The sequence below is a fragment of the Acromyrmex echinatior genome, chromosome 8 (assembly GCF_024713525.1).
Source record: "Acromyrmex echinatior isolate Ae372 chromosome 8, ASM2471352v2, whole genome shotgun sequence".
NCBI lineage: Eukaryota > Metazoa > Arthropoda > Insecta > Hymenoptera > Formicidae > Acromyrmex > Acromyrmex echinatior.
Window position 1 is genome coordinate 6,853,459 of NC_141859.1, and position 26,595 is coordinate 6,880,053.

A 26,595-nucleotide genomic window follows, 5' to 3' on the forward strand; every position below is an offset into this window, starting at 1 on the left:
ATTGTCTTTGGCATCAGTAATGAGCATGTCTAATAAAAACGTCTTATTGTACTGACAACATAATTTTAAACTCGAAGAATTTAATTGTAAAAATGATGAATGTTTTTTTTATTATATTGGGTCATCTAAAAAGTATCCGCGGTTTTTTGTCACTAGATGTGTTGACCATCAATACCATCTAGTGACAAAAAACCGCGGATACTTTTTAGATGACCCAATATACACACACACACACACACACACACACACACACACACATTGCATTTCTATTCACCGATATGTCTGAACATATAACGTAATCTTTTTTTACTTAAAAAACCAGATAAAGACGTCAAACCTGTACAAAATGAAACAATTTCTTTACTTACTTTATTTTATTCATTGATATATATATATATATATATATATAGACAGAAAATTTTTATCAACTATTTTACATTTTTGTGAAGCATTGGCTAGTTTAATTTGTTACATTCGTAGAAGTAATTCACTTCCAAATATGGCATTTCTTTTCGGGATTCATTGCACTGCCGACCGGGCAATTATAAGCTTTGGCGAAGTCGTGCGAATTTGAAACAGTTCCTATCACTCTCAATCGTCCGATGCTATGTACGTCATGTTTAGCTTTGCTAGCACTCATTGCCGGATCTTCACACCACAACTGCAAACGTTATCCCAATTTCATACATTCAAGCACATGAATGTTTACTTTAAACATTATTATTTTTATAATTTAATTATTACAATTTTGAATTTATATATCTGTGATACTTACGTTGGCAAAAGATAGGAAGAAAAGTTGATCGTTAGTGAGATTTTCCTGGCCTGGTAATACGGTATTCGGCTTTCCGCATTCCCTTTCTCTTCTTTGGTATGCTTTAAACGCTGCCTCTAATCCCATTGTGTCCGCGATATTCTCTCCTGCCGTTTGATTGCCATAGTCCTGCAATTTTTAACAGTGAATGCGAAATGTTTAAAATGCCCGATGAGAAAAATAAGAATAATGTAAATTAGATGGTAATAAAATATAGATGATGAAATGTAGATGACGTACCTTTATTGTATTCGATATCTTGTTGATGGCATAATTATTAAACTGTTCCACAAAACACTCTGCTCTTTTGCCATATGCTTCGGCCATTGCGGATAACCATTCCACAATTTTTCCTTTCCTATTATATAAGTGGCCTGAAAGTTATTCTTTTGACTTTTTGTTATCTTTTTAAATACTTAAAAAACATTTGAAATATTTTTTGGAGTAAAATAATAAATATTATATTATTGCATTAATTAAATATCATAGAATATAGTTTACTAAACTAAACGGTCTGATATAGCAAACATTTTGTAACGTTACCAGAGTCGTCAAATCCGTGATTAACTTCATGACCCATGATTGTTCCAACAATACCATAATTAATAGCTCTGGAATAAAGAGTGTTTAGAACAAAATTACAAAATATTTAAAGATTATAATCTTAAATTTATTTGTATTTATGGCTTTTTATAGTTATGCGCTAATCACATTTTTAATAAAAATTGTTCACTTACTGTGGTCGACCGAAAGCAAACAATGGACTCTGAAAATCTGCTGCCGAAAGGGCTATAATCGAAAGAAAGATTAATATCAATGACAATATAAAAAATGCAAATTCATGGATTTAAGTTTTACTAAAAAAAAAAAAGACGTGCTATGGATACAAACCTACGGAATTAAGATCCGGTGAGAAAAAGGCATTTACCATTACAGGATTCATTATATTTGTTCTATAATATGGAATATGTTATATGAATTTATTTTATATATTAAAAAATGAGACTATAATAAAATATGAATGAGTTATCTTACATTTCATCGTCTTCATCTTCTTGCAACAACTGTCGTAGCTCTTTCCACTTGCTGTATCTTTCATAGCTCAATGTATTTTCATAATACGAATTGCCAATAATGAGCTTTAATGGAATAGAACAATTAAATCAAATAATCACTACGCAGTAATTAATAAATTGTGAGAAACTTACACCTTGATAATATCGTTTAACAATAGTGTTATTTCTATACCAATTTGGATATCCGATAAATTTCTCCATATGCACTAATTTTGCTAAAACAAAATCTTTAGTATCCTCATCTATCCAATCTGAGTCTTTAATTTGATATTCAACTTCCTTTTGTATATCATCCATCATGTCCGATGCCTGTAATAGAGATAAGTAATTCAATTGATCAATTTATAAGATAGTCAGGAGGCTTTTATAGACAACATAAGACTTAATAATCCATACGAAGTGCTTACAGCTGTAGTGATTTCATCAGAGAAATGTTTTCTCACATATTCGTATGCTAGCATGTCGCTCATCTCTACTTTCCTTGTGCATTTGAACCATCTGTGATAATAGTTCATCATCAGTTAATATTAGTATGATCTAAAATATTCTAAAACTATAATTCGATTTTGATTCACGCATGGAAAATGCAACATAAAAAAGAAATTGAAGAGCAAACAATGACGTTAATAATTATATAAAAAACTATTTTTAATATAAGAGCTGCATTGCACCTTGCTGGAATTCCAAGAATCTGATCATCATCATTGTTCTTTTTTTCTTCCCATGCATCATATAATTTTCTCATTTCAATTGTAGTAGTTCTTATTATTCTGCTTAAAAAGTTCCAATGTATATAATTCACTGAAACATAACTTATGTAAGCGCATTTATTAACGACATTTGCTTACATTATCACATTTATTTTTTAATTTACCGATTGTTCGACTTGATGTATCGTCTAGCAAAGATATAAGATTGCTGAAGTAATCTGGGTTACTAATTTTTATATCCATATCACCATTCACAGGCACGTGAGCTTCATCAAATAACTCCCCAATTTTGTACAGCCAGTCAATCTATGTTGCGTTAATTATGCTCATTTAATTGAAGAAAATTACAGGTTAAAGTAATTAATTAGAAATCAACTTACTGCGCTGTTGAAAGTTTTGGGTGTCTTTCTTTCATACCATTCCTGGAAGTCATTAAGCGTTAATTCTTTTTCTTCCCCTCCTCCTGTAGTAATCTGAAATATATTATTATTTGGTTTTTACGAACATATTCTTATCCAGCAAAGTAGTGTAACACTCACTTCAACTAGTTTTATGTGAAATTTGATCATGTCTTGGATATCTTTATATAAGTATTCCTCTGAGACTTCAACGCCTCTTGCTTCGGCTATGGCGCGAGCTACTTTCGAGATATAATCAGTATATAGTTTCGTCATATCGTATTGTTCGGTGCTAATCTGTGGTGCCTTTAAAGTTTTCTTTACTCTTTCCTTACGTGCTTGCTTCACGTGATTCTTTTTAATCTTTCGCGTGCGTAATTTTTCGCGAACATTCGGTATCACCCGTCTTTTTATCCTATCTTTCTTCATCTTATGATTCTCGTGTTTCTTGAAGTTGATGTTACTCTTAATTTTTCTACTATGCTCTAATTTTTTATTTTTCGCGAATTTACTAGCTTTTTTCACACTGATTCTTTTTTCCTTATTTTCTTCATTGTCGTCGTGTTCGTGTGTACTATTATTGTTATCGTCATCCTGTTTGTTTGTATTATTATTGTCATCCTTTTCATCATCATTTTTATCATCATTATTGTCGTTATTATCTTCATCGTCATTCTCCTCATCGCCATTTTTATCGTTATTATTATCGTCATTATCTTCATTGTCACCATTATTATCATCTTCATTATCAGTATTATTAGTACTATCGTTTTTGTTATCGTCTTGATCTTCGCTTCCAGGTTCTTGACTATCATTTTGCTCATTGCTTTGCTTCTCCTCGTCGCTGAGATCTTCGTCGCTTCCTATTTCTTCTTCGCTATCGCCTCCACCCCAAAGTTTGAACGAAGCCGGAGGTAAATGGGGAATAGACACCTGGCAACAAGAACTTACATTAATAAAAATCACTAGTGAAAAATCAAAGCGAATATTTTAAAATTGCAATGGAAAGAATAACGCAGACATAAAACGCTCTGTAATGATACATAATGTAATCATAGGGATTATAAAAATATACATCGCAAGCATGCTTTTGGATTTAGAAATTTGAGAGTGTAATGTTAATGCATAATTATAATCTTAATTGAATGCTTGTGTAATAAGTACATGCACTGTTTTCTGGGATTCGTTTGAAGTCCGATTTTCGTTCACCCGCACGTCGTGAAAAGCATTCCTTCCTATCAAGCGCACATATTGATCATCCACTTTTTGCCAGCTGTACTCCTCCTCGTTCCATTCATCAGGTTCCATTATCATCGGCCAGCCGCCGATCCTCGATAAGGTAAAGACAAGCGGTTCAAGCCCTTGACTATCCATTGCATCTGGAAGCATTTCGTGAATCATGTCGTGGAACACAATTATATTTAAAAATAATATTTGAATTTTTGAACGGTTCAATCACTCGAAAGCTACATTTACCTGTATTCATGCAGACCGCGTACCACTTCTTCGCGAGCTTTACCGCCAAAAGTTCACCTTTCTTTGGACCTTCGTCGAAAATTTCTACGAAATATGATTTAATTTTAATATTATTATACGCAAGTTTCTTGATGAAATTTGGATAATTTGATATTCACCTTTTATTTGCTTTATGACATTTACTTGTGCACTTGCAAACATACTCCAGGCCTTCATTCCTGTTGGAACGGGATTATGTTCCGACCATTTTCCACAAGCGTACTCGTAGAAATCGTCGCACGGATTCACAGATTTATCCATGCTCTCCGTTATTATTTGAGCTGGAGAAAAAAAAGGATAACGATAAATAAAGATTTAAATTAGCTGTTAAATTATAATTCCGATTACAGCTGCTGCTATTCAAGAAGTACCGATTTTTTTGCATTCTTGAGATTGACACACGGTCGGCTTATTTTCATTGTCAGTTTCATTTTGTTCCTTAGTTTCATGTTGTGTATTGTTTAAACCAAACAACCATGCTAGACGCGAAGGATATCCCTGGTTTTTCGACGATGTGACATTCTTCATTAAAAATATGCCAATGAAGGCGCTGTAAAGCACAATGCAAAATGAAACAGTATAATACAAATATATCATATAAAAAATGATAAAGATGGTACATATAATATATAAAGAATAATATTTTTATTAATTGTAATATCATTATTTCAAAGTGAATTTAGAATTTGAAACAAGAAAAAAATATTATATAATATTATATATTATGTTTAGGATTTATTTTTTCTAAATTACAATCAATTAAAACAGATTAATTTTCTAAAGAAAAATGAAGAATTCAATTTACTTTTAATTGACACTGTGTTTAAAAAATAATTTTTATAAGTTACTTACAGAAGAATGAATCGCCTCATTGCCGCAAAATTGTTTAAGGCTGAGATAAATTTTATATAATTATGCTAGTCTAACGTTCGCCGCGAACGTTAGAATGTGAAATTATTTGTTGCTTTGTTGACTTTTATACTATTTGCGGAAGGATCCTGCAGTGCTATACCATATCGAATTGATAGAGCTGAAGGCCGGAGAGGTATCTTTTGCCTTTCTGGTTTACATTAACAAAATAGCGATAACCGATATCAACATTATTTCAACCTCGAGAAATATTAATTTCCAGGTTTTTTCTCGCACAAATTTTTATTAATTCAAAAAATAGTGCGCGACATCTAAATAATAGATCTTTAAGAATAATGCCTCTTTTTTCAAAAATTCAGGAATGATGAGAAGAAAAATAAATATAAATAGTAATGGGTTCTAATAAATGTCAATAAATGTTTAAGATTAAGAGCAGATAGGCAAAGTGTTAACTGATCTATTGATTTTTTTATGGAAAATCTATAAAAGAAACAATGTACACTACAGTGCATTAATTCGCTGGATCATAGTAGCGGCCCGACTTATCGACGTTTATTTTTTATTCAAATACTGTCAACTTTACAGAAAAACTGCAAGAGACAAAAATAATTTATTTTCTTCTCATAGAACTCTAAGAATTTTTTCAGATTTTTTTATCAACTTTTTAATATTGCATTTTTTTATTTTCGATAAGTCGGATCGCTATTATGATCCAGCGAATTAATGCACTGCACTGTATAGACAATGTAATTGCGTAACCGCGCACAGTGGGTACGACATAATTTTAATTGAGAAATAAATCAACTAAGACTCGAGATATCGTTACATATAATAACCTTATTGGTCTAATTACATTAATAAAATTAAACATAAACATTTCGATCGTGATTTTTTATTTTTATCGGTACAAATTATAGAAGATTACATAAAATATTATTAAGTGTTATTCATTTAAAACATGTGTTATCGCAATTCTAATCGCTTTAAAACGCATAAGTAACATACGAAAACAATTTTAACTGTTTCTTTTATGAACACAACAATTGGCCGATTCTTTAGGCTTGTTTTTTTTCCATATTCTAGGACTGAATTTCTTGGACTGTTCATCTTTCGTCTTTTTTTTTCCAATGATATTATAAATGATTTTACGTATTTTATATACGTATAATACTAAAAATGCATCTTGTTTAATAAATGCAATCATTTATTAATTTTACAGTTATTTATCTATTTATTATTTATCTATTGGATAAATTTAATTATAAAAGCATAATTTGTATCATGACTAACGGAAATTTTATTATCTATTTAATCAGCGTATTTACAAATTATCATTTTCAGGATGTCCGTTGATTATTGTGTTATTTGCATTATGCAATTTAAACGAAACGCAAAGTAAGAACAAATTGTTTGCAAAATTATGTATTGCGCACGAATAAGATTATTTTTAGAATTTTTAAAACCTTTTAGAATTTTTTTCACATTTACTATTGCACTCATAAGAAATGTATTGCAAACAGAGCAAAGGATCATAATGGAAAATATAATAATAATATACACGAAAAGAAAAAAGGGTAAAATTAATTTTCGAAAATCGGTATGATATTCAAAATATATATTTCGTTTCACCTGATTATATTTTAAACGATTATTGTTGCGTTCGAAATTAACGTTCACGTAAGCTTTATCTATTTTATTATTCATTACTCATAAAAAGAAGATGAATGAAATTTACATCAATTCCGAATACAACCTAAATGTAACATGATCATATGTTGTTAAAAGCTTATCGTAATGTTGTATTTTTCAGATTTCGGTTTATATTTTTAATCTTTCGCCTGCATTGTGGATCTTTTAAGGAACAGTCAAAATTTTAACAGTAAAAGTTTTCTTTTGCATTTTGCTGTATAAAAAAACAATATAATATTTGGGTTAAAATCCGTTTAGAAAACAAAAAAGAGTAAAAAAAATTTTTTTTCCGATTTTTTTACAACTAATTTAGTATGAGGAATTTGGTATTGGCATGAAAGAGATCTACGGTGCAGATGACGTTAGTGAAAAATAGTTTGCTGATAATTAATTTTTATTCTTTGGATAAATTTTATCCTTGAATAACGCAAATTGGATTGGATCAAATACATTCGGAAATTAGAAAACAATCAAAAGAAACGTTTTTATATAAATGCGTTTTTTATTCATTAATACATTTGGATAAATAATTTCTGTGGGATATTTCTAAGAGGTTTGCTTTGCAAGATTTTTTAGACTCACTTCCAGATATTGCACTTTTTTTTAGGATTCATCGGACTACCAACAGGGCAATTATAAGCTTTAGCGAAATCGTCGGAATTTGAGACAGAACCTATAACTCTTAATCGCTTGACGCTGTGCTCATCATTCTTAGCAAAATCTATTATTTCACTTGAGGTGTATTCATTTGCTTCACACCATAACTGTAAATGTAAATGTTTTAATATCATTGAAGCATAAAAATTATTTCATTCATTATTATATATCTTCATAGTTTTGAATTAATTATATTTTACTAATGTTCGTAACACTTACAGTGGAAAAGGATAAAAAGAATAGTTGATCGTTGGTAAAATCTTCCATGCCTGGCAATGCGGCGTCTGGTGTTTTGCTCTCTTTTTCTTTGCTTTGGAAAGTCTTAAATATCGCCTGTAATCCCATTGTATCTGCGATATTGTCGTCTATCGTCTGCTCACCATAATTCTATAATTTCAATTAGTAAAAAAAAAAAAAAATCAGTAAATTTTCAATAAGATAGAGATGATTTAATCGATGACCGATAAATAAGTGATCAACTAAAACTTTAATAAAATAAAGATAATTTAAATATACAATAGACAGTGTACCTCTATTTTTTTATTTGTTTTTGAATCAATGGAATAATTATTAAACTGGTTTATAAAGCAATTTTCTTTTTTGTCATATGCCTGGGCCATCATCGGGAAGCAATTCAGAAAGTCACCATTTTCATCAAACATGCGTCCTAAAAATTATTTATCTATTTCTCTTTCTCATTAAATATTCAAAAAGCATTAAACAATCATTATATCATCACAATAATTGTAAACACAAAAAACAAAGTAAGGAGTTTAATGACAGTATTATTTCCACCGTACCTGTATGATCGAATCCATGATTAACTTCATGCGCCATGAGGAATCCAATAATACCAAAGTTAACAGCTCTATAGAACAATAATTGTTAAAAAACATAAAGATTTTATAAAAATTTATATAATATTTATATTATTATTATTATTAAATAAAATAATTATAGTTTTGATGTGCACACATTTTATTATGTATGTAGTGTTAAGTTTTGATCAAATTCATTTACTTACTGTGGTCGACCATAAGCGAACCATGGACTCTGGAAGTCCGCTGCCGTGATACCTATTGACGAAAGAATTAATTTTTATTGTTAAGTTAATAATTACGAATACAAATTTCGCATTAAATTGATCGATTAAATTAATAATTTATGAGTACATATGTATAACGTATAATTATATTTCATTAAATAAGAAAACATGTTTAAAATATTTTTATACATACTTAAAATATTTTCATAGGGTACATAAAAGGCATTTATTTCAGTTGGATCCAATTTTAGACTGTAATAAAAATTTGTTAACTCGTTTGTTAACATATAAAAATTATTTAACTTGCAAAACATATTAAATAGTAAATTGTACTCACTTTTCATCGATTTCATCATTATTTTTTGATAAGTTCCGTAAGCTCTCCAATTTGACGTATCTGTTGTATCGAAGAGCATTCTCATAATATGATGGGCCGATAACAAGCTTTAATGGAATAATGTTACATAAAGTGATGGTTATTATGTAATAATAATTAATATTAATAATTTTTTAAAAACTTATACCTCTCTAAGATACTCTTGCATGATCGTAGTGTTTTTGTACCAATCCGGATATCCAATAGATTTCTTCATATGTTTTACTTTTTCTATAAAAAAATCTTTAGTTTCTTCATCTAACCAATCTGAGTCTTTAATCAGTTTCTTAACTTCTTTTTTTATATCGTTGAGCATGTCCGATGCCTAAGATAAACGTGAAGAATTAACTTACAGGCAAATGTATTAACAGAGACAAGATTATGAATAACAGACGAATGAAATAAAACTTACTGTTTTTATTGTTTCATCGGAGAAATATTTTTTTACAAATTCGTATGCTAAAATTTCTTTTATCTCTGCTGAATCTATGCAAATAGATGCTCTCGAGCTACATTTAATATAATTGAATTAGATTTTAAATTAGTAATAATTATTTATTTTTACACAATAAATAATCAATTATAAGGAGATATTATCTATATAAAAATATATCAAACCGTACGGAGTTTCATTTTTGTCCTTGCTTGCAATGTTCTCCCACGCATCGTACAAATTTTTCATTTCATTTGTGGTAGTTTTTATTATTTTGCTTATGAAGTTCCAGTGTATATAATTCACTAAAATATATTTTTTATAAGCGCATATGTGTTAATGATGTTTTGTACTTTTAGAATCATTTTTAAAACTTACCGATCGTCCGACTCGACGTCTCATCCAGTAAAGAGAGAAGTTTTTTAATGTAATTTGGCGAAATAATGTTTATAATTAAATCGTCATCCACGAACTCATATGCCTCGTCAAACAATGCCTTGATTTTACTGACCCAATTAATCTATTTGTTAATATCACTCTTTATTGCAGTAATCATATTTATTCTACCATATTATAGTATCTAATATCAAAAAAAAATCTACCATATTATATAGTATCAAAATTCTACCATATTACATATCTAATATAAAAAAAATCACAAGAATAATACAAAATAAAAAAAAATTAAAATAATTAATTAATTAAGAAATCGTTTACCTTGCCTTTGTTTGTTTTAGGATTCTCATTATCATACCACTCTTGAAAATCTCTAAGTGTAATTTCCATATAATATATGGTCGAATTAGATATTGATTCCTTTGCAATCTGGAACGTTAATTATTCAGATTATAAAAGTCTTTCTTCGATTGGTTTTTATTGCTCTGCAAAGTACAGCAGTGACACGCTCTTTACCTGAATCAGTTTCAGTTGGAATTTAATCATATCTTGAATATCTTTAGCAAGACGTTCTTCTGAAATTTTAATACCTTTATTTTTGGCTATAATATAAGCTACTTTTGAAATATAATTAGCGTATGATTCTAATATCTTCTTCGTTTTTTCCGAATTTTCTTGTGGTATTGTTGCATACATTATTTCCGCATTGCCTAAAATTTTTTTTGTCCTTTTCCTGTGTACTTTTCTTACGTGATCTCTTTTGTCTTTCTGGGTATGTAACTTTTTGCGACGAATAAAACGTTGTTTATTGTTAACTTTTGTTGCCGATCTTCTTATTCTCTGCCTTTTCATCTTATTGTGACTATCATGCTTCTTAATGATCCGAATGCCGCTCTTTTTCTGTCCAACATGCCGTAATTTTTTATTTCTCTCATGATCGATCTTGCTGGTGATTTTTTTCTTGCTTATTTCCTTCTTGATCTTGACGTCTTCATCTTGTTCGTATGTATCATCATCATCGTCATCATTATCATCGTTGTCATTGCCACTGCCATCATCATCGTTGTCGTCATCGCCACTGCCATTATCATCATCGTTGTTGTCATCATCATTGTTGTCATCGCCACTACCATCATCATCATCGTTGTCATCGCCACTACCATCATCATCATCGTCATTGTCATCGTTATCATTGTCGTCATTATCATCATTGTCATCATCTTCAATTGTATTAGAATCATCTTCGCTTTCGCTTCCAGGCTCCTCATTGCTTTGCTCGTCCTCATTACTCGGGTCTTCATCACTCTTGCTATCTGGTTTGTTTTCTTTGTTCTCTTCTTCATCCTTTTCTTTGCTATCAGATTCAAACAAAGACCACAATTTCTTTGAGCCTGGTGGTAAATGCGGTGTGTCGATCTAGATACATGGGTTCAAGGAGAAAAATAATTGAGTGATAAAAAATTGATGCAAATGTTTTAAACTTAAATTTACTGCAACAAGTAATAGTAAAAAATGTGACTGAGAAATATGATACAAATATATTGCGAGGATATATATGTACATGTAGTAAGATGCACGATCAAAATTATAAAAATATCAATTACATTTACTGCAGATATATTCCTTTTTTTAATAAAAAAAATGTAAAATTTAGATGTAATCCTTACAGAAATTTAATACTAAAACTAATTTATACTGCTGGAAGGTAATACCTATATAAATTATTTATTTGGAGTACTAAAGTACTGAACAATATATAGTGTTTTTAATACTTAAAATAAGTAATTAATTTGTAGCGGTATTGAATCTCTCGCATATTACTACGAGTATTACTTTTCGCGGCAATCGATAATCAATTGTCGCCTCCTTGCCAACGCGAGTGGAACGAGCAAACAGTCTCGTAGAGAACGCCGAATAAAGAATATATTATATATAAGAAGACTCGTGTTTTTGTAGTCCTACTCTATAAATTACAGTCTTTCAATATTGATTAATATTAATTTTTATAAAAAAATAAATCTGAAGGTATGAGATTCTCACGAGCCACGGACCGTGGAACTCTATCTTAATTATATTCTTTGTAACAAGTCTAATTAAAAGGAAATATATTACAATACAAGTACCTCTACTCTGTTTGAATCCTCTGAATCCTTCTTTATGTGCACGTCATAAAAGGCATTTCTTGCCGTCAAGCGCATATATTGATCATCCACTTTTTCCCAACTGTACTTTCGCTCATCCCATTTATCTGGCTCCATTGTCATAGGCCAGCCACCTAAACACGATAAAGTAGAAACCAGCGGGTCGATCCCTTCCTTTTCTATCGCGTCTGTAACCATTAGCGAATTGTCGTAGAATGTGACACAAAATCTATATATTTTTGGTTCGACACTTCATTTATTACAGATGCACTCACCCGTATCCATGCAAGCTTTGTACCACTTTTTCGCAAGTTTTACCGCTGGTAAATCTTTCTCTGTAATTTTAGACTGCACAATCTCTGTGGAATTTAATAATATTAACACAGCTAAATGATTCTCCAATCTCGAATTTTACGAATAGTAATGCATAAATCGGCTGATCACCTTGTACTTGCTGATGAGTCTTGAGTTGAAGCTTGGTCCATATATCCCACTTGTATAATTCTTCTGGAATGGCATTTTTCTCTGGCCATTTCCCACACGCGTACTCGTAAAAGTCATCACATGGATTTACGGATCTGTCCATGCCTCCTAATATAAAGTCGGCTGGAAAAAATGGAAAAGAGAAGTTGATGATGAGTTAATCATAAATGTTTGGACAGACGACTTAACTGCAGCTTAATAAAATGCGAATACCCATTTTCTTGCACTCCTCAGATTCGCATACCGCTCGTTTTTCTTTCATATTAGCATTTTCACTTATGCCAAACAACCATGCCAAATTCGAAGGATATTCTTGGATCTTCCATAACGTAACATCTCTCATTGCAAATGTACTAACAAAGGCACTGCAAAGATCCAGAAATACAACAATTAATTCTGCAATTATATATTTCCTATAGTTATACTTAAATTTGAATTGTATTAATTATTAAATGTGTACACGTGATTTTGCCTCTTCTTCAAAGGTAATTGGATAAGGGATTAGACGAGGGTAGAAACGTCTTTCAACGTTCGAAAACCAATGTTATTAGGAGTACATATCTCGATAAGAGGTTGCACGATTAAAATATAATTTAAATCTCGCGCCCATCCGCTTGAAACTAATCGATCCACTTTCAGCATGTCTGTTTGCCTAATACTGAAGTGCACGATGGCTATCATCTACTGACAGTACCGAAAATATAAATAATTTAGGACCGCTATTTATAGTCAATATATTAATGCTTATATTTAAAACTGTCTTAAGTACAATCTTAAAATTTCATGTAGGTACCAATCGGAGAATGGCATAAGATATTATTTAAAATGTTTTTAAAATATACGGACTATATGAACATCGGCCTAGGTATTCATTTTCGTAAAAAGTTCTGAACTGGTGCAATTAATAAGTTAGACTGAAACAAACATAGTTTGTTTTACTCCAATTTATTGCATTTGCAGTATATACATTAATATATATACATCAATTCAAAACTTTCTTCGAAAAAGAATACGTCTCTAATGTTTTTCAGTAATGTCAATACATGATAGCCATTGTGCATTTCAATATAACAGAAAAATAGGAAAACAGACGTACAGAAAGCAAAGCAATCAATAGATCTATTCGCGTTATTTGAACCCAAGCAGAATAACAAGTCATGATAACATCAAAATGATATTAAAATGAATCGGAAATGATTGAAAAAGGATTTTTAATGATCATTTTGGAGTCATTTTGGTATCATAATAACTTGTTATTCTGCTTGGAAAATCTCCAATATTAAATACAAAAAATGTAAGCAACAGATCTAATTTCGAGTTATCTTTGAATTAATTTAAAATTATTAAATTGACAATGTAATTATACATATAATTAATGCCGTTCTAAAATTAATAAACATGATACTATGTTTAAAAAGCAATTGTTTAAGTTACGTACAGAAGAATCAATCGCCTCATGTTGGAATAATTTGTCGGCTAATATAAATTTCAATAATGCTGCACAGTAATGTTTTTTGCGACGTTTTCTATCACAATGTGAAATTGTTTGTCGGCGGCTTACTCTTTTATATGTTACTATTATTTAAGCGGAAAAGCATATCGAATTGATAGAGCCGAAGGTCGAAGACACATCTTTCTCGTCCTGTTGATTTATAAATTTAAGTATAATTTATGCAATAACTCGCAAATTCTCTCTTTCTTTGATAGAGTCAAATTAGAGATTATCTTTCTCTTCTTTTTTTCAAATTAATTTATGTTAAAAGATACTATATATGACAATTTCTATTTCAGAATTGAAATTATTTTTCAAAATGTATAAACGCAATAACTAACAGAAACAACAATATGATATTAAAATACCGATAAATGCTGCGTAGGATTAGTGATCATCACTTACATCACGCAGATACATTAATATTTAATCTTCTATCTCATTTTAAAGAAATTTTTATAACGAGGATACAATTGTCTATTTTTGTTCTTTCTCCGAACTTCTCCGAAGAAAATATTTTATATCACCCCAGTAATTATCTCGAATAAAATACATTAATTAATTGTATCGTAATCAACAGAATCTCTTTCGGATCGGTTCATACGCGTGAGATATGCAATGAATGAACGTTCTGTAATTATTTTTCTCGGAATGTCTGCCGTTTCATTATGTGTCATGTAATTATCATATTCCACTCACGTAAAAAATATGGAAGGAAAATTCTTTCTTTTTTATTATATTATGTTCTTTTTTTTTTAAATTTATTATCAGTTTTTATTTCTACATTCGATTGATTATATCTTAAATTCATTTATAAAACTTCAACATATAAAAAAATTGAAAATATCGGAATACAAGTTTAAAAATAAATACATTCTTCAAATCATTGAATCGCGTGCTTCTCATTTGTATTTATAAAAATTTCTCTTATTATGCTTTTTTTCTAAAGAAATTTTTTATTATATTGTTTATATATATAATATTTAAAAATAAATCGTAGGTGATATACAATTTATAATTAATCTTATTTAAATAATTATATAAAATAATTATGTATATATGTATAACTTAAATAATTATTATATTTAAATTATAATTAAAATTTGTATAATATTAATAATTAAACAATTCAAAATAATATAATTCAAAAATATTTATAATTGGATAATTAAATTGTAAAATTAATAATTAATTTATATTATGAACATAATTATTCTAATTAATTTTAAAGTTACGTGTCTCACATGAGTTTTGATACAAGCACGATTGCTACACCTAATGCTGATTCTACAATGAGTTGATAGTCGGAAGTTTTAGTCTTAATCGGTTGGCCAATCAGCCAGTCGTACAAGTTGGCTATTGGTCAACTTCACCAATAAAATTTAGGATCGATTACCGACTCATTGTAGAATCAGCGTAAGGCCTGTTCTTTTTAGCTGAACTTTTGCACCTTTTTCATTTTTCTTCCTTTTCTCTCCAGTGGGAAAGAAGAAGAAGAAAGATAAACTGATGCAAAAGTTCAGTCAAAAAGAACAGGCCTTTATCTTGCGTACAGTGTGCACCGCAGTTACATACTTGATCTAACCTCTAACTTACTGAAATTATTATTCACGCCTATTAATCAATCAGTTGGGTCAAATATTTTTATTGATTCTTTTGATACGTATTTTGATCTTCTTTAACAATGAATCTACCTCGAGCGTTGATTGTTAGCACGAAGGAAGGAAAGGCTAAAGAAATCGCAGAAAGTAAGTACAAGAGTATACTCTCATAATTTTTTATAAATGATTTTTTATGTAATTTTATTTCATATATTTGTAATGCAGGTATAGGGGCGAAACGTCTATCTGAGGAAGATAAGATTGTAGACTACCTGTGGAACATTGATAACAAGTATTATACATCACAGATCTTGGTACGTGCCGTAGAAAATTTATCCCACAAACTCCCAGTGGAAGAAGTTGACGCATTGATCGTATACCACGATCCACAGGCAGTAAGAGATATAATGGGAATTTAGCAATTAGATCGACATGTTGATGGCAATTGATTTCTATAGGACAAGCTGGATCAAGAGCTGGAACAATTGACATCCTTGGCCACTTCTTTAACAGCAGCGGAGGTACTGTTGTTTTCTTGCAGGGCAATATCCGACTCGCCTTTGCGAGATAAAGGTACAATCACAATGATGGAAAAAATGTTGATTGATGTTTAATGAACAAATATGGATGTGAGGAGATCATTGAGTTCTATGTGTTAAAAAATATATTAGAGCATGCCTTCTCTATACTAAACTATAGAAAACTATAGAAAACTACAGTCCAGAGAAAAGAAAGGCAAATAAATATTTATCTTTCAAAGAAATATTTATGTTTCCTACAAACAGCATTAGAATAACAAAGAAATCTTGATAAAGAAATATATAATTGGGATGCTTTTCAGCAAAACACAAAGTATTTTTCAGCAAGGACACAGTATAACACAATGTTTGCAAACATTAAATACAGATGAAATAATTTATTGTGTTATTGTGTCCTTGTTGGGAAACGCCCAGAATGTTGTTTAGAATTAAGACACTCCCATTCTTCGATGGCGCGCTCCAATATATTGTAGAGCACACTGAGGGAGATGCTATTAATGGTATTTGTCATCTGTCCTTATTTTTACATTCGGATGAGCAATAAAAATTGAATGACATAAATAGCACTAATAGTGTCTTCAAACACATCTTACACCATATATTTCTTTCCGTATTGCGTATAATTGATGCCTTTTGTTTGTATGTTTCAGTGCTGCATTGGTGTTTGCACCACAAGTTTGAGCTAGTCGAGTTGGAGCAAACGGGAGATTCAGAATGCGATACGGAGGGTAACAAATATGGTATCGAGAGAATCATAGAAGCTCTGCATGCTCACATGTGGTCCAATATCGTGCTTAAAGGTGCAAGCCAAATTTCTGCTGTTAGAATAAAAACTCAAGCGTATAACTCTTTTTACATAGATATGAATCAAATTATGTTTTGTTACAGACAAGTCGTGCATGGGGCAAGCATCAGAGGTAAACGAAATTGAAGAACAATTTGAAAATATTCGATTAACACGTGATCCTATGGAAACGCTACGCATGCAAGATGTGCTCGGTATGCTCAGTATAAGATCATGAAACGAATAAAGGTAAATCTATGAAGTGCGATCACTTATTTGTCATTGGATTTTAAATTAAATAGATGGCATCATGGGCGATGAAAACGCAGATTTTGGAGAACTGTATGGCCAATTGATGGCTATGAAGGAACACGCGGCATCCTTACCAACAAATGAAAGGCGCCTAGTGGCAGAGCAAGTAGTCACCGCCTTTTGGAAAGCCATGGGTGGCGATCTTTTAGAAATTGAAGATTAAATTTAAGATTTGATGTATTTTATAGATCGATTATAATTTTAATTTCTTATTCCTGAATTGATTTGAGATAGAAAGTTTAGAATAATACAATGTAATTTATCTAAAGACTGCTGCATATTGGAACGATGTGTGCATTAAGGATGTATAATAGAAAAAAAAGAAAATTTTTAGAAAAAAATTCCATCTGATTTAATTGTATAGTATTGCATGTAATAATATAACAATATTTATGTACTATTAAAAATATTTGTCTTAAATATCATGTAACGTAAAAGTAATCTCATAACCGATGATAGAATTATTAATATTATTATATTTAAAACGCTGTGTATATATAATATGTATATTTCTTAATAAAAAACATTTATTTAAAACTCCTGAATAGTCACTACAGTTATACTGAATCGTGTTAGAAGCGAGAAATTACACGTTCATTTTTGTTACGTGACATTTGTAAATAAAGATAATTTAAGGATAAAATAAAATAATAAGATCGCATTGAAACGTATGTAAAAATAAACGAAAACTATGTTTATCCTCTCTGATAGTCAGTAAATAATCGTAAAAAGTAATAAAAGGTATGTGTGAGTAAAAATATACACATGCGCATTGAATAAAAGCACTTGCGTCTCTTACATGGTTTTTATCACTTTTTATGATTATTTACTGACTATCAAGGGCAAGAGGGGAGGGATAAAGGTAGCTTACGTCTATTTTTACAATTGTTTTAAAGCGATCTCATCATTTCATTTTATTCAAATTGGTTGTGATAACTACTTAGAAACCTTAAAAATAAATAAAATATTTTATATCGAATTTTTAGTAATAATAGGAATTAATATTCGTAAAAAGGCTGCCTGAAGAAAAGAAAAGGTAAAATTAAAAACGTCGCAATATTTTCCTCATTTTAGAGAGAAAATAATGGATATCTGTTCATTGGATATATGTTCATATTTTTGAACAGTCTGAAGCAAATTATATATCAGTTCAAATATTAAAATTCAGCGGCCGATTTCTGGATATTAGGAGCGCACAACTCGAAAGAAGTAAAGCTGAGTTCAGAAATACACACCAACTGGCGCCAAGTATTGGGTCATCTAAAAAGTATCCGCGGTTTTTTGTCACTAGATGGTGTTGATGGTCAATACATCTAGTGACAAAAAACCGCGGATACTTTTTAGATGACCCAATATATCATTCTATCCCATTCTATCCTTGTTATTGCGAATGTTAAACAAAGATAAATTAATACCTAGAGATATTCGCGATGTGTATTCCTGAACGTAATCTAAAATGTCAAACTTGACGCTACATTCAAAATAAAATTTTTTCGCACATTTTCCTATCGGTTCTTCATCAGCGACAAATAGTTAATTTAACCTCATCGGTGTGTAATAAGACTCGTTTTGAATGGATTATGCGCACGATGCTACATGATTTGGATTAGTCGTTTAGATTGTTTAAAACTACTACACGAGTACTGTCCTAACCGTCCTAACCATGTTCAGTTATATGACAAGTTCAGCACGATGACTCCTGGTGCACTCATGTATATCCCTACATTGTTTTACGAAAGCTAATTGTTTCATATTATGCGTTGATTACGGGGGACAAATTCCGTAACAAGGAAGATGATTTCCCTTAAGTTGATTCGCCCATACAGTCAGTTCACCAACAACAAACCGGCTAACCTCATCAGAAATGAATTTTTAGATTACTTCACGAAGGATTTAAAGCACAGTTTTATTCGTTCCAGCCCCGTCTCTCCGATTACCGATCACTCGGTGGCGTTTATCAATGCTGGCATGAATCAAGTATGTCACTTTTCAGTCTCGAGAAATTTGTAATAACAAGTCTGCTATAACGAATACTTTTATTTTTACTCTTTTCAGTTTAAAGGGATTTTCTTAGATTATTATAAACCTCCTGTAACAAAAGTTGTAAACTCACAGAAGTGTATCAGAGTCGGTGGAAAACATAATGATCTAAGTATTGTTGGCAAAGATAGTTATCATCATACCTTTTTTGAAATGCTTGGCAACTGGTCTTTTGGAGATTATTTTAAAGTATGATTTTGAATATTATTTTAAAGTACGAAAAAACTACAATGCTATTTTCATGGTTTATATGTACTTGTAGTACTTATTTGTGTAATGAACTGACTTTAGGAGGATGCTTGCTCATACGCTTGGAACCTCTTAACAAACGTATATGACATACCTACAGAATATTTATATGTAACATATTTTGGTGGTAATGAGGAACTAGGCATGAGTCCGGATCTGGAATGCAAAGATATTTGGTTGAGACTCGGTCTTCCAGAACATAAAGTTTTACCTTTTGGTATGCGAGATAATTTCTGGGAAATGGGAGTATCAGGTCCTTGTGGACCTTGTACAGAGATACATGTTGATTATATGAAACGATCAACTAATCAAGCCGAACGAGTGAATAAGGGATATGCTGATCTTATGGAGTTATGGAACATAGTTTTTATACAATGTGAAAGGTGAGTTATCAGTCATTATATGTACTTATTAAATATTTTAAATTCTTTAAATCAATGATTTAAAGTCTATATAATATACTATATGTTGTATTTTTAGATATCTTTATTATTTATATATCTTTTTTTTTTATATATCTTTATGCATTGAATTTAAACATTTGAAATTTTCTTTTTTATGTACATAAAGAGCTTATTAATTGTATTATGAAATTACATAGTCTATTCAATATCATATTTTATGTTAGGCTTACAAATGGATGTATAGTACCTTTACCAAACCATCATATTGATACAGGCATGGGACTTGAACGATTAGTTACTTTTCTACAAGGAAAAAAATCAAATTATGATACAGACCTCTTCCAGCCATTATTCGATGCAATACAAAAGCATTCGAACGCACCAGAATATAAGGGAAAGTTTGATGATGACACAGGCAAAACTATGGTTACAGAATTATCACTTGATTATGGTTACAGAATTCTAGCTGATCATGCAAGAATGATTACTATTGCATTGGCTGATGATATGTTACCTGAACAACAGTATGATTTTGTAGTACTAATCTATAATCAAATATAATATATATATTATATATATATATATATATATATATATATATAATTGTTAAATATAATATAGTATACACACATACATATATTTTATATATATATATATATATATATATATAAATAATATTTCAGTCCAAAACTGCGAAAAATATTGCGACATGCAATGGACATAGGAGAGAAAACCTTCAGAAAATCTGGCATAGTTTCAGAACTTGCTTGCAATGTAGCTGATAATCTGGGTGTAACTTATCCAGAATTGCACACTAATTTAAAACAGGTAAAATAATTAAAATTAAAACGACTAAAATATATATTAAAATGAAATTTTTAAGCTCATCTTATCGATTAGTTTATATAATCTTAAATTAATATACTAGATGTAATTTGTTAGGTACAAAAAATAATAGATTTTGAAGAAGAGTTATTAAAAAGATTACGAAATACTTCTGGTAAAATGTGGAATAAGATGATTAAAACTCGTCCCGAATTAATAGCAGTTACTGATTGGATGGCTCCTGGTTTAGTTGATGGCTATAAAGATCTACAATCCATGTTGAAAGAATTGTAAGATATTTTTTCCCAATTGTACCTTTTTTTACATGACATATTAGTACACATAATATTATTTACAGACGTAAAACTAATGTATTATCTGGAATTGTCGCATTTAAGCTATATGATACATACGGTCTGAATTCGGAAACTATAGCGGAACTGGCACAAATCGAATGTTTATACTTTGATGAAATTGATTTTGAAAAGCAACTTGATAATCGTAGATATCAGTCAAGGATTGGATTAGACAAACATAGTACTGTAATTACTAAAGAGTCTTTAGGAATACTTAAAAAAAATCATGTACCTAAGACGGATGATTCATTTAAGTATAATTATACATATAATGGAAATATCTATGAATTTCCAGTACTTAGTAGTAAACTCATTGGAATTATTGTCAACGGTAATATTAAAATAAATTATGTACATTTTTATCATATATTCCAATTAACTGTTTATATCATTCAATTCTAAAATTGGATATGTTGTATATCATAGGTGAATTAGTTGCAAGTAAAAATTATTCCGATATAAAAACTAATAATACTAACAATAAAACAGTTGTAAATATCGATGAGATATTAAATAGTACAAATAAGATTGGAATTATTTTGGACAAGACTATATGTTATTCATTAGAAGGTGGCCAAGTTTCAGATAAAGGGAATATTCGTATTAAGAATCTACTTTTTAATATAGACAATGTTAGAAAAGTAAATGGCTATGTGATTCATTCTGGATATTTTGCTAAAACAGATTTATCGTAAGTGTCTCATATTTTTTACATTTAGATATATTTAAATAAAACTTATTTTAATTAATTTTTAATTCAATTGTAAAAAGTTCATAATCAATATACAAATTTGTTTTCTAGTATATCGGAACTGCATTTACAAATAGACGATGATTGTCTAGTCAATATAGAATCAAATATTCGTATTGGAGCGATGAAACATCATACAGCAGCACATTTATTAAATGCAGCCTTAAAGCAAGTTATGCAAGTAATTTATCAACGTGGATGTACAGTCGATATGGATAGTTTAAAATTTCAATTTAATTCGTTAGGCGAACAACTTACATTAGAACAAATGAAGACAATAGAAGATTGTATTAACAATGTCATACAGTCTCGTGCTGTAACGACTGTGCAAACTGTGAATTCACTCGAACTGTTAAAGCAAAATGATGTTATGTTACTTCCAGGAGAGATATATCCTTACACAGACATTAAAATCGTTGAAATTAATACTAATGATTTGAAAGCAAAGTTAGTGAATTTGAATTTTAAATATCAAATTTCGAAACTAGACTTTTACTTTAATATCAATTATGTATTTTTAGGGAAACGTGTTGTGGTACGCATGTACATAATACTGATGTACTGCAACACTTCTGCTTTTTAACATATACTTCAAAGGGAGCAACAAAACGTATTGTTAAGGCTGTTGTTGGTCCGGAAGCTTTACGTATGAAACAAGCTGGTGAAAATATATGTCAGAGGATTTCAGAGCTAGAAGGCGTTCTCCGAAGTGACAAATTCACATATGAACTATTTAATACAGAATTAAATCGAATAAAACAAGAAATTAATGCTCAGAATATACAAGTACCCTTACCTTACTTGATTAAAGAGAAATGTTTGACACAGCTGGAGAATTTGAGCAAGATCGCATGGCTGCGAGAGAAAGAAATTGAAAAGTATGTGTAATATTATATATGTATACTACATAAGTAAGCTATTTAATTCTGAATAATATTTAATAATGATTTTTAATAGAGATTTTATAACTCGTGAAATCATTGATGCCACGGATTCGTCATCTTGTTTTATTGTGTATTGTCTGAATAAAAATCCCATATATTTGTCATTGCATGAAGTTGTATCTCTCTTTTCTGAGATACCAATTTTAGTTCTATCATATACAAATGGATTCGTAAAAGCAAGATGTTCTATGCCACAGGTATATTTTATTTCATATGTTTGTAAATATACATTTCAACATAGATCATAACAATATGATAATGGTAATTTATATATATCAAAACGCAAACAATTTAAATAAACACTTATTATTGTATTTAGGAAATAGCTTCTAGTGCATTTAATGCACAAACTTGGATGAATATCATCCTTCAAATTTTTAATGCAGAGTATGGATCTATCAAGGGATTCAAACCTATGTTGGTTGCAAGTATGAAATCTACAAAAGTATCACAGGATTTTCAGATACGTATGGAAGAAGCAATTACAGAGGCTACTAAATTTGCATCTGCACATGTAAAAAAAGTTGAGTTCACTAATAATAAAAATCAGTAAACGATTTATTATTTTATACTGCATTTTATCTCTTCACTCTTTCTATTTGGATATATACGTAATTTAATGTAGTATCTAAATAAAGTCTTTATTTATCTATTTATATTTTTTATTTGTATAAAGTAATATCAACAAATATGTAAAAAAATTTTAGCTAGGACGCAGGCTGTACATGATTCGCATAAAATTGCTTGAGCGCAGACCATTGTGCTGTATGAAGCAATACATGTGGCCTTTTCGTTCGCATGTAATCAACCGCTTCTTCAGGAGTCCAATTATTTTTCTAGAAAAACGAAAAGAATATTTCACCTAATGACTAAAAATCTCTTAGTTTTACATTGAAATCATGCCATATGATCTCACTGTTATTAAATAGCACGCGACCAATGTTGCGCTTCTTGTTCTTCCTGCTTTACAATGAACATAAACTGTGCCATGTTGGTTTGGATTATTGTTGATATTTGCATTATTTAATTTTTTATCTGATACATTGCGGAATTTATTAATAAAGTTTACACCGTCCTGTAATTTTTCCTGCGAAGGTGCTTGAAAGATATCTGTTGTAGACAATTGTAGAAATTCTACGTTATACCTGCGCCATTCCTGGATGGAGAAAAGAAGTATTATTATATTAAGCTATATGTTTTTATTTTGCACTAGCTTTCAACATGCTAGTTCATTTTCCAAATTTAAATTTTATTTAACCGCGTACCTTCTCTGCGTTTGACAATAAAGACAATTCGTAATCTTCATTCATAGACACAACAGCTTTTATATTTTCATCGTCTATCAACTGAAAGTAAAAAGAACAGAGTGTAAAATATAAATTGTATATAACACTACTTGAATATTTGTAACTTAGTGATTGTTGTATGAACTTTATTTGCTTAAATAATTGATACGTTTTTGATATATTCTTAATATATTATTACATAGGTTCATATTATAGACTAAAATTAAAAGTTATTTTTAAACTAAAACATTAAATATTATAATAATATTTGTTTTATGATTATTAAAAAATAAACGCAGATAAAATAAGATAATATAAGAAAAACATAATAAACAACTGTGAAGGCATAAATGCAAGATATTATTATAATTTTGTATAATATATATAAAATTTTTATTAATTTATAATTTCTGTTACAAAAATAAATTTACGAAACCATACCTGTTTAGCTGTTCGTCGAAATGGTAAGGCGCCCAATATAACAGTCTCGTCTATTCTATCGTACCAATTCCGAGTCGTAATTTTTTCCATAACGACGTTGTAAAATAAGGTTGGATAAAACGTTACCCTTGCAAACATTTTTGCTAAAAATTAATTCCGAGAAAAGTGTTAGCTCGAATGACGATTTAAATGCCTTTGAGAGTTTGAAAAATTTAAAGAAAATTCGTGGTTTGCAGGCTTGAGATTCCCCGCGATATTGATATAACGATAAATCTTTTAAATAAATCAGTTTATTTAATTGTATGCTCGATTATGTCACATAGTGGAATATTTCCGTGTAGATTTTCAAGGTAACACAATAAATGGAAGACATATGGAAGAAGTTTTCCAGAAGTCTTCCATAATAAACGATTGTCCCACTTCTGCGGAAAGCAGTTTTAGAAAGTAACAGGACTACAAAACTAGACTGGTGGGGATATCTGATGCATATTCTTTATTTTAAAAAATAATGTGATGCAACTTCCTCAAGGTTATTTTTTTCTCATTTAGGAAAATTCAAATATCAGATGTTATGTAAAATTACGAAGATTTATATTTAATTAAAAACTATTTCTATAAATAAATATACAATATTTACATAGACAATTATTACTACGCTAAACTAACTTTGCAATTTTGTGAGATCTCTAGTAAATCTATATCTAAACAATAGTATCCAAAGTCTCCTTTCCTAAATAAACTAATGAAGTAGTCCGCTGCGAATTTTAAATCAGGCATGACTTGTTTCTGATTGCTGTAGGTTTTTATTTTCACGGTTTTTCCCAATTTTGCAGCAATAAACGTGAGTACATATGACACATTGTCATTTGGTTCTGGCAAACCTAATTTCGCTACATATTCAAATCTGTCATTTTTATTCAGCCAATATAGTAGGTAATCTGCAAGCAGATGCGATCCTACTACATGATCTTGCAGACATCCCACTAAAGCCAGCTTAAAACCAGCATGAATGTCATTAATGGAAGGAGCTAGGATACCCGGAGTATCAATCAGATACACTACAGGTTCCTCTGATATTTTTATACGAGTCATTACGGCTCGAGTGATACCAGCCACTGCGCCAACAGGAGTAGCTTTGCCCGAAAGATGAAGATGATTGTTTCTCAAACAATTAATCAGAGAGGATTTTCCAACATTGGGTACACCAATGACCATCATGGAGTAAGATTCTTTTCCCATTCTATTGTAACGTTGTGAATTTAATATCAATTTCTTGGCCAGAGGCAAAATCTGCTGCATGCCTTTGCAATGTTGATTTTTTAGGTTTGTAAAGATTATGTTGGACAGTCCTTCTCTGTTCAACATAGAGACTATACTGTTTGTGCATCTCGTATCGGCTAGATCTTTTTTGCTTAGTACAAGTATGTGTGGTTTCAAGCCAGTCAAAGTTCTACTAAAGTCTGCATAACGTCCGGAGATCGGTACCCGAGCGTCGTGAACTTCTAGGATACAATCGATATTTTTCAATCGCTGCTGCATCTGTTTTAGACCCTTCGTCATATGCCCAGGGAACCATCGCAACACCTTTGGCGACACGAACTTTTGTCGCAGATTGGCGACTACTTTACCTCCAGCGTTCGTCATGCTGTGGCTTCGGTGTACTTTCGCTAAGTCCTCAAACGATAGTCCCTTCTGATAAATTCTAAAATGTGGGAAGACATGACCTATTAAAATCAAGGATTCGTGAACATTCTTTGCGAAGAATAACAGAATAATGTATTTTGTTCAGATACCTAAAAAGCCTGTTTAAAATTTATCTCAAAAAATATGTAACATAATTCAACATTGACATTAATGCAATGATATAATAAATTGTATGACAATAAGTAGCCGGAGCCCAATAAGCTAGAGCACGAAAGGCTGTGCGAGATAAATGCTAGCACTTAGGTTGTAGGTTATCGCGGGATT

General features: G+C 30.4%; 6 protein-coding genes across 6 annotated transcripts; 2 read left to right on the top strand and 4 right to left on the bottom strand.

The window, feature by feature from the left end:
• Window positions 1–355: 355 nt before the first annotated feature.
• On the bottom strand, window positions 356–5,506 carry LOC105144443 (neprilysin). Its single transcript, XM_011053327.2, has 18 exons — window positions 5,366–5,506; window positions 4,885–5,063; window positions 4,633–4,794; window positions 4,475–4,558; window positions 4,163–4,377; window positions 3,140–3,931; window positions 2,981–3,073; window positions 2,765–2,906; window positions 2,562–2,691; window positions 2,298–2,388; window positions 2,023–2,199; window positions 1,850–1,953; window positions 1,706–1,767; window positions 1,552–1,603; window positions 1,358–1,425; window positions 1,055–1,188; window positions 776–943; window positions 356–661 (listed from the first exon to the last, which is right to left on the bottom strand). Exons 1-18 carry the CDS (start codon window positions 5,383–5,385, stop codon window positions 488–490), a joined length of 2,847 nt encoding a protein of 948 aa, XP_011051629.2. The 5' UTR covers window positions 5,386–5,506; the 3' UTR covers window positions 356–487.
• A 2,048-nt stretch (window positions 5,507–7,554) lies between these two features.
• On the bottom strand, window positions 7,555–14,197 carry LOC105144442 (neprilysin-1). The gene is made up of 18 exons (XM_011053326.2): window positions 14,042–14,197; window positions 12,817–12,968; window positions 12,565–12,726; window positions 12,396–12,479; window positions 12,103–12,308; window positions 10,496–11,395; window positions 10,301–10,408; window positions 9,962–10,103; window positions 9,774–9,888; window positions 9,563–9,659; window positions 9,299–9,475; window positions 9,112–9,218; window positions 8,968–9,026; window positions 8,754–8,805; window positions 8,530–8,597; window positions 8,260–8,396; window positions 7,949–8,116; window positions 7,555–7,836 (listed from the first exon to the last, which is right to left on the bottom strand). Exons 1-18 carry the CDS (start codon window positions 14,059–14,061, stop codon window positions 7,651–7,653), a joined length of 2,940 nt encoding a protein of 979 aa, XP_011051628.2. The 5' UTR covers window positions 14,062–14,197; the 3' UTR covers window positions 7,555–7,650.
• A 1,279-nt stretch (window positions 14,198–15,476) lies between these two features.
• On the top strand, window positions 15,477–17,868 carry LOC105144441 (alpha- and gamma-adaptin-binding protein p34). Its single transcript, XM_011053325.2, has 6 exons — window positions 15,477–15,843; window positions 15,922–16,091; window positions 16,155–16,269; window positions 16,886–17,035; window positions 17,124–17,234; window positions 17,322–17,868. The coding sequence occupies exons 1-6, from the start codon at window positions 15,780–15,782 to the stop codon at window positions 17,492–17,494; spliced, it is 783 nt and encodes a 260-aa protein (XP_011051627.1). The 5' UTR covers window positions 15,477–15,779; the 3' UTR covers window positions 17,495–17,868.
• Window positions 17,869–19,086: 1,218 nt separating this feature from the next.
• AlaRS-m (alanine--tRNA ligase, mitochondrial) lies at window positions 19,087–23,552 on the top strand. Its single transcript, XM_011053322.2, has 12 exons — window positions 19,087–19,308; window positions 19,387–19,560; window positions 19,663–20,003; window positions 20,249–20,548; window positions 20,708–20,852; window positions 20,967–21,139; window positions 21,208–21,536; window positions 21,632–21,896; window positions 22,008–22,403; window positions 22,478–22,834; window positions 22,914–23,097; window positions 23,220–23,552. Exons 1-12 carry the CDS (start codon window positions 19,126–19,128, stop codon window positions 23,451–23,453), a joined length of 3,081 nt encoding a protein of 1,026 aa, XP_011051624.1. The 5' UTR covers window positions 19,087–19,125; the 3' UTR covers window positions 23,454–23,552.
• PTPMT1 (protein tyrosine phosphatase, mitochondrial 1) lies at window positions 23,085–26,486 on the bottom strand. Its single transcript, XM_011053324.2, has 6 exons — window positions 26,421–26,486; window positions 26,256–26,329; window positions 24,628–24,770; window positions 24,166–24,246; window positions 23,817–24,056; window positions 23,085–23,736 (listed from the first exon to the last, which is right to left on the bottom strand). Exons 2-6 carry the CDS (start codon window positions 26,269–26,271, stop codon window positions 23,608–23,610), a joined length of 609 nt encoding a protein of 202 aa, XP_011051626.1. The 5' UTR covers window positions 26,272–26,329; window positions 26,421–26,486; the 3' UTR covers window positions 23,085–23,607.
• On the bottom strand, window positions 24,765–26,271 carry LOC147908714 (mitochondrial GTPase 1). The gene has a single exon (XM_087408506.1). It carries the CDS (start codon window positions 26,269–26,271, stop codon window positions 25,279–25,281), a length of 993 nt encoding a protein of 330 aa, XP_087264632.1. The 3' UTR covers window positions 24,765–25,278.
• Window positions 26,487–26,595: the final 109 nt, after the last annotated feature.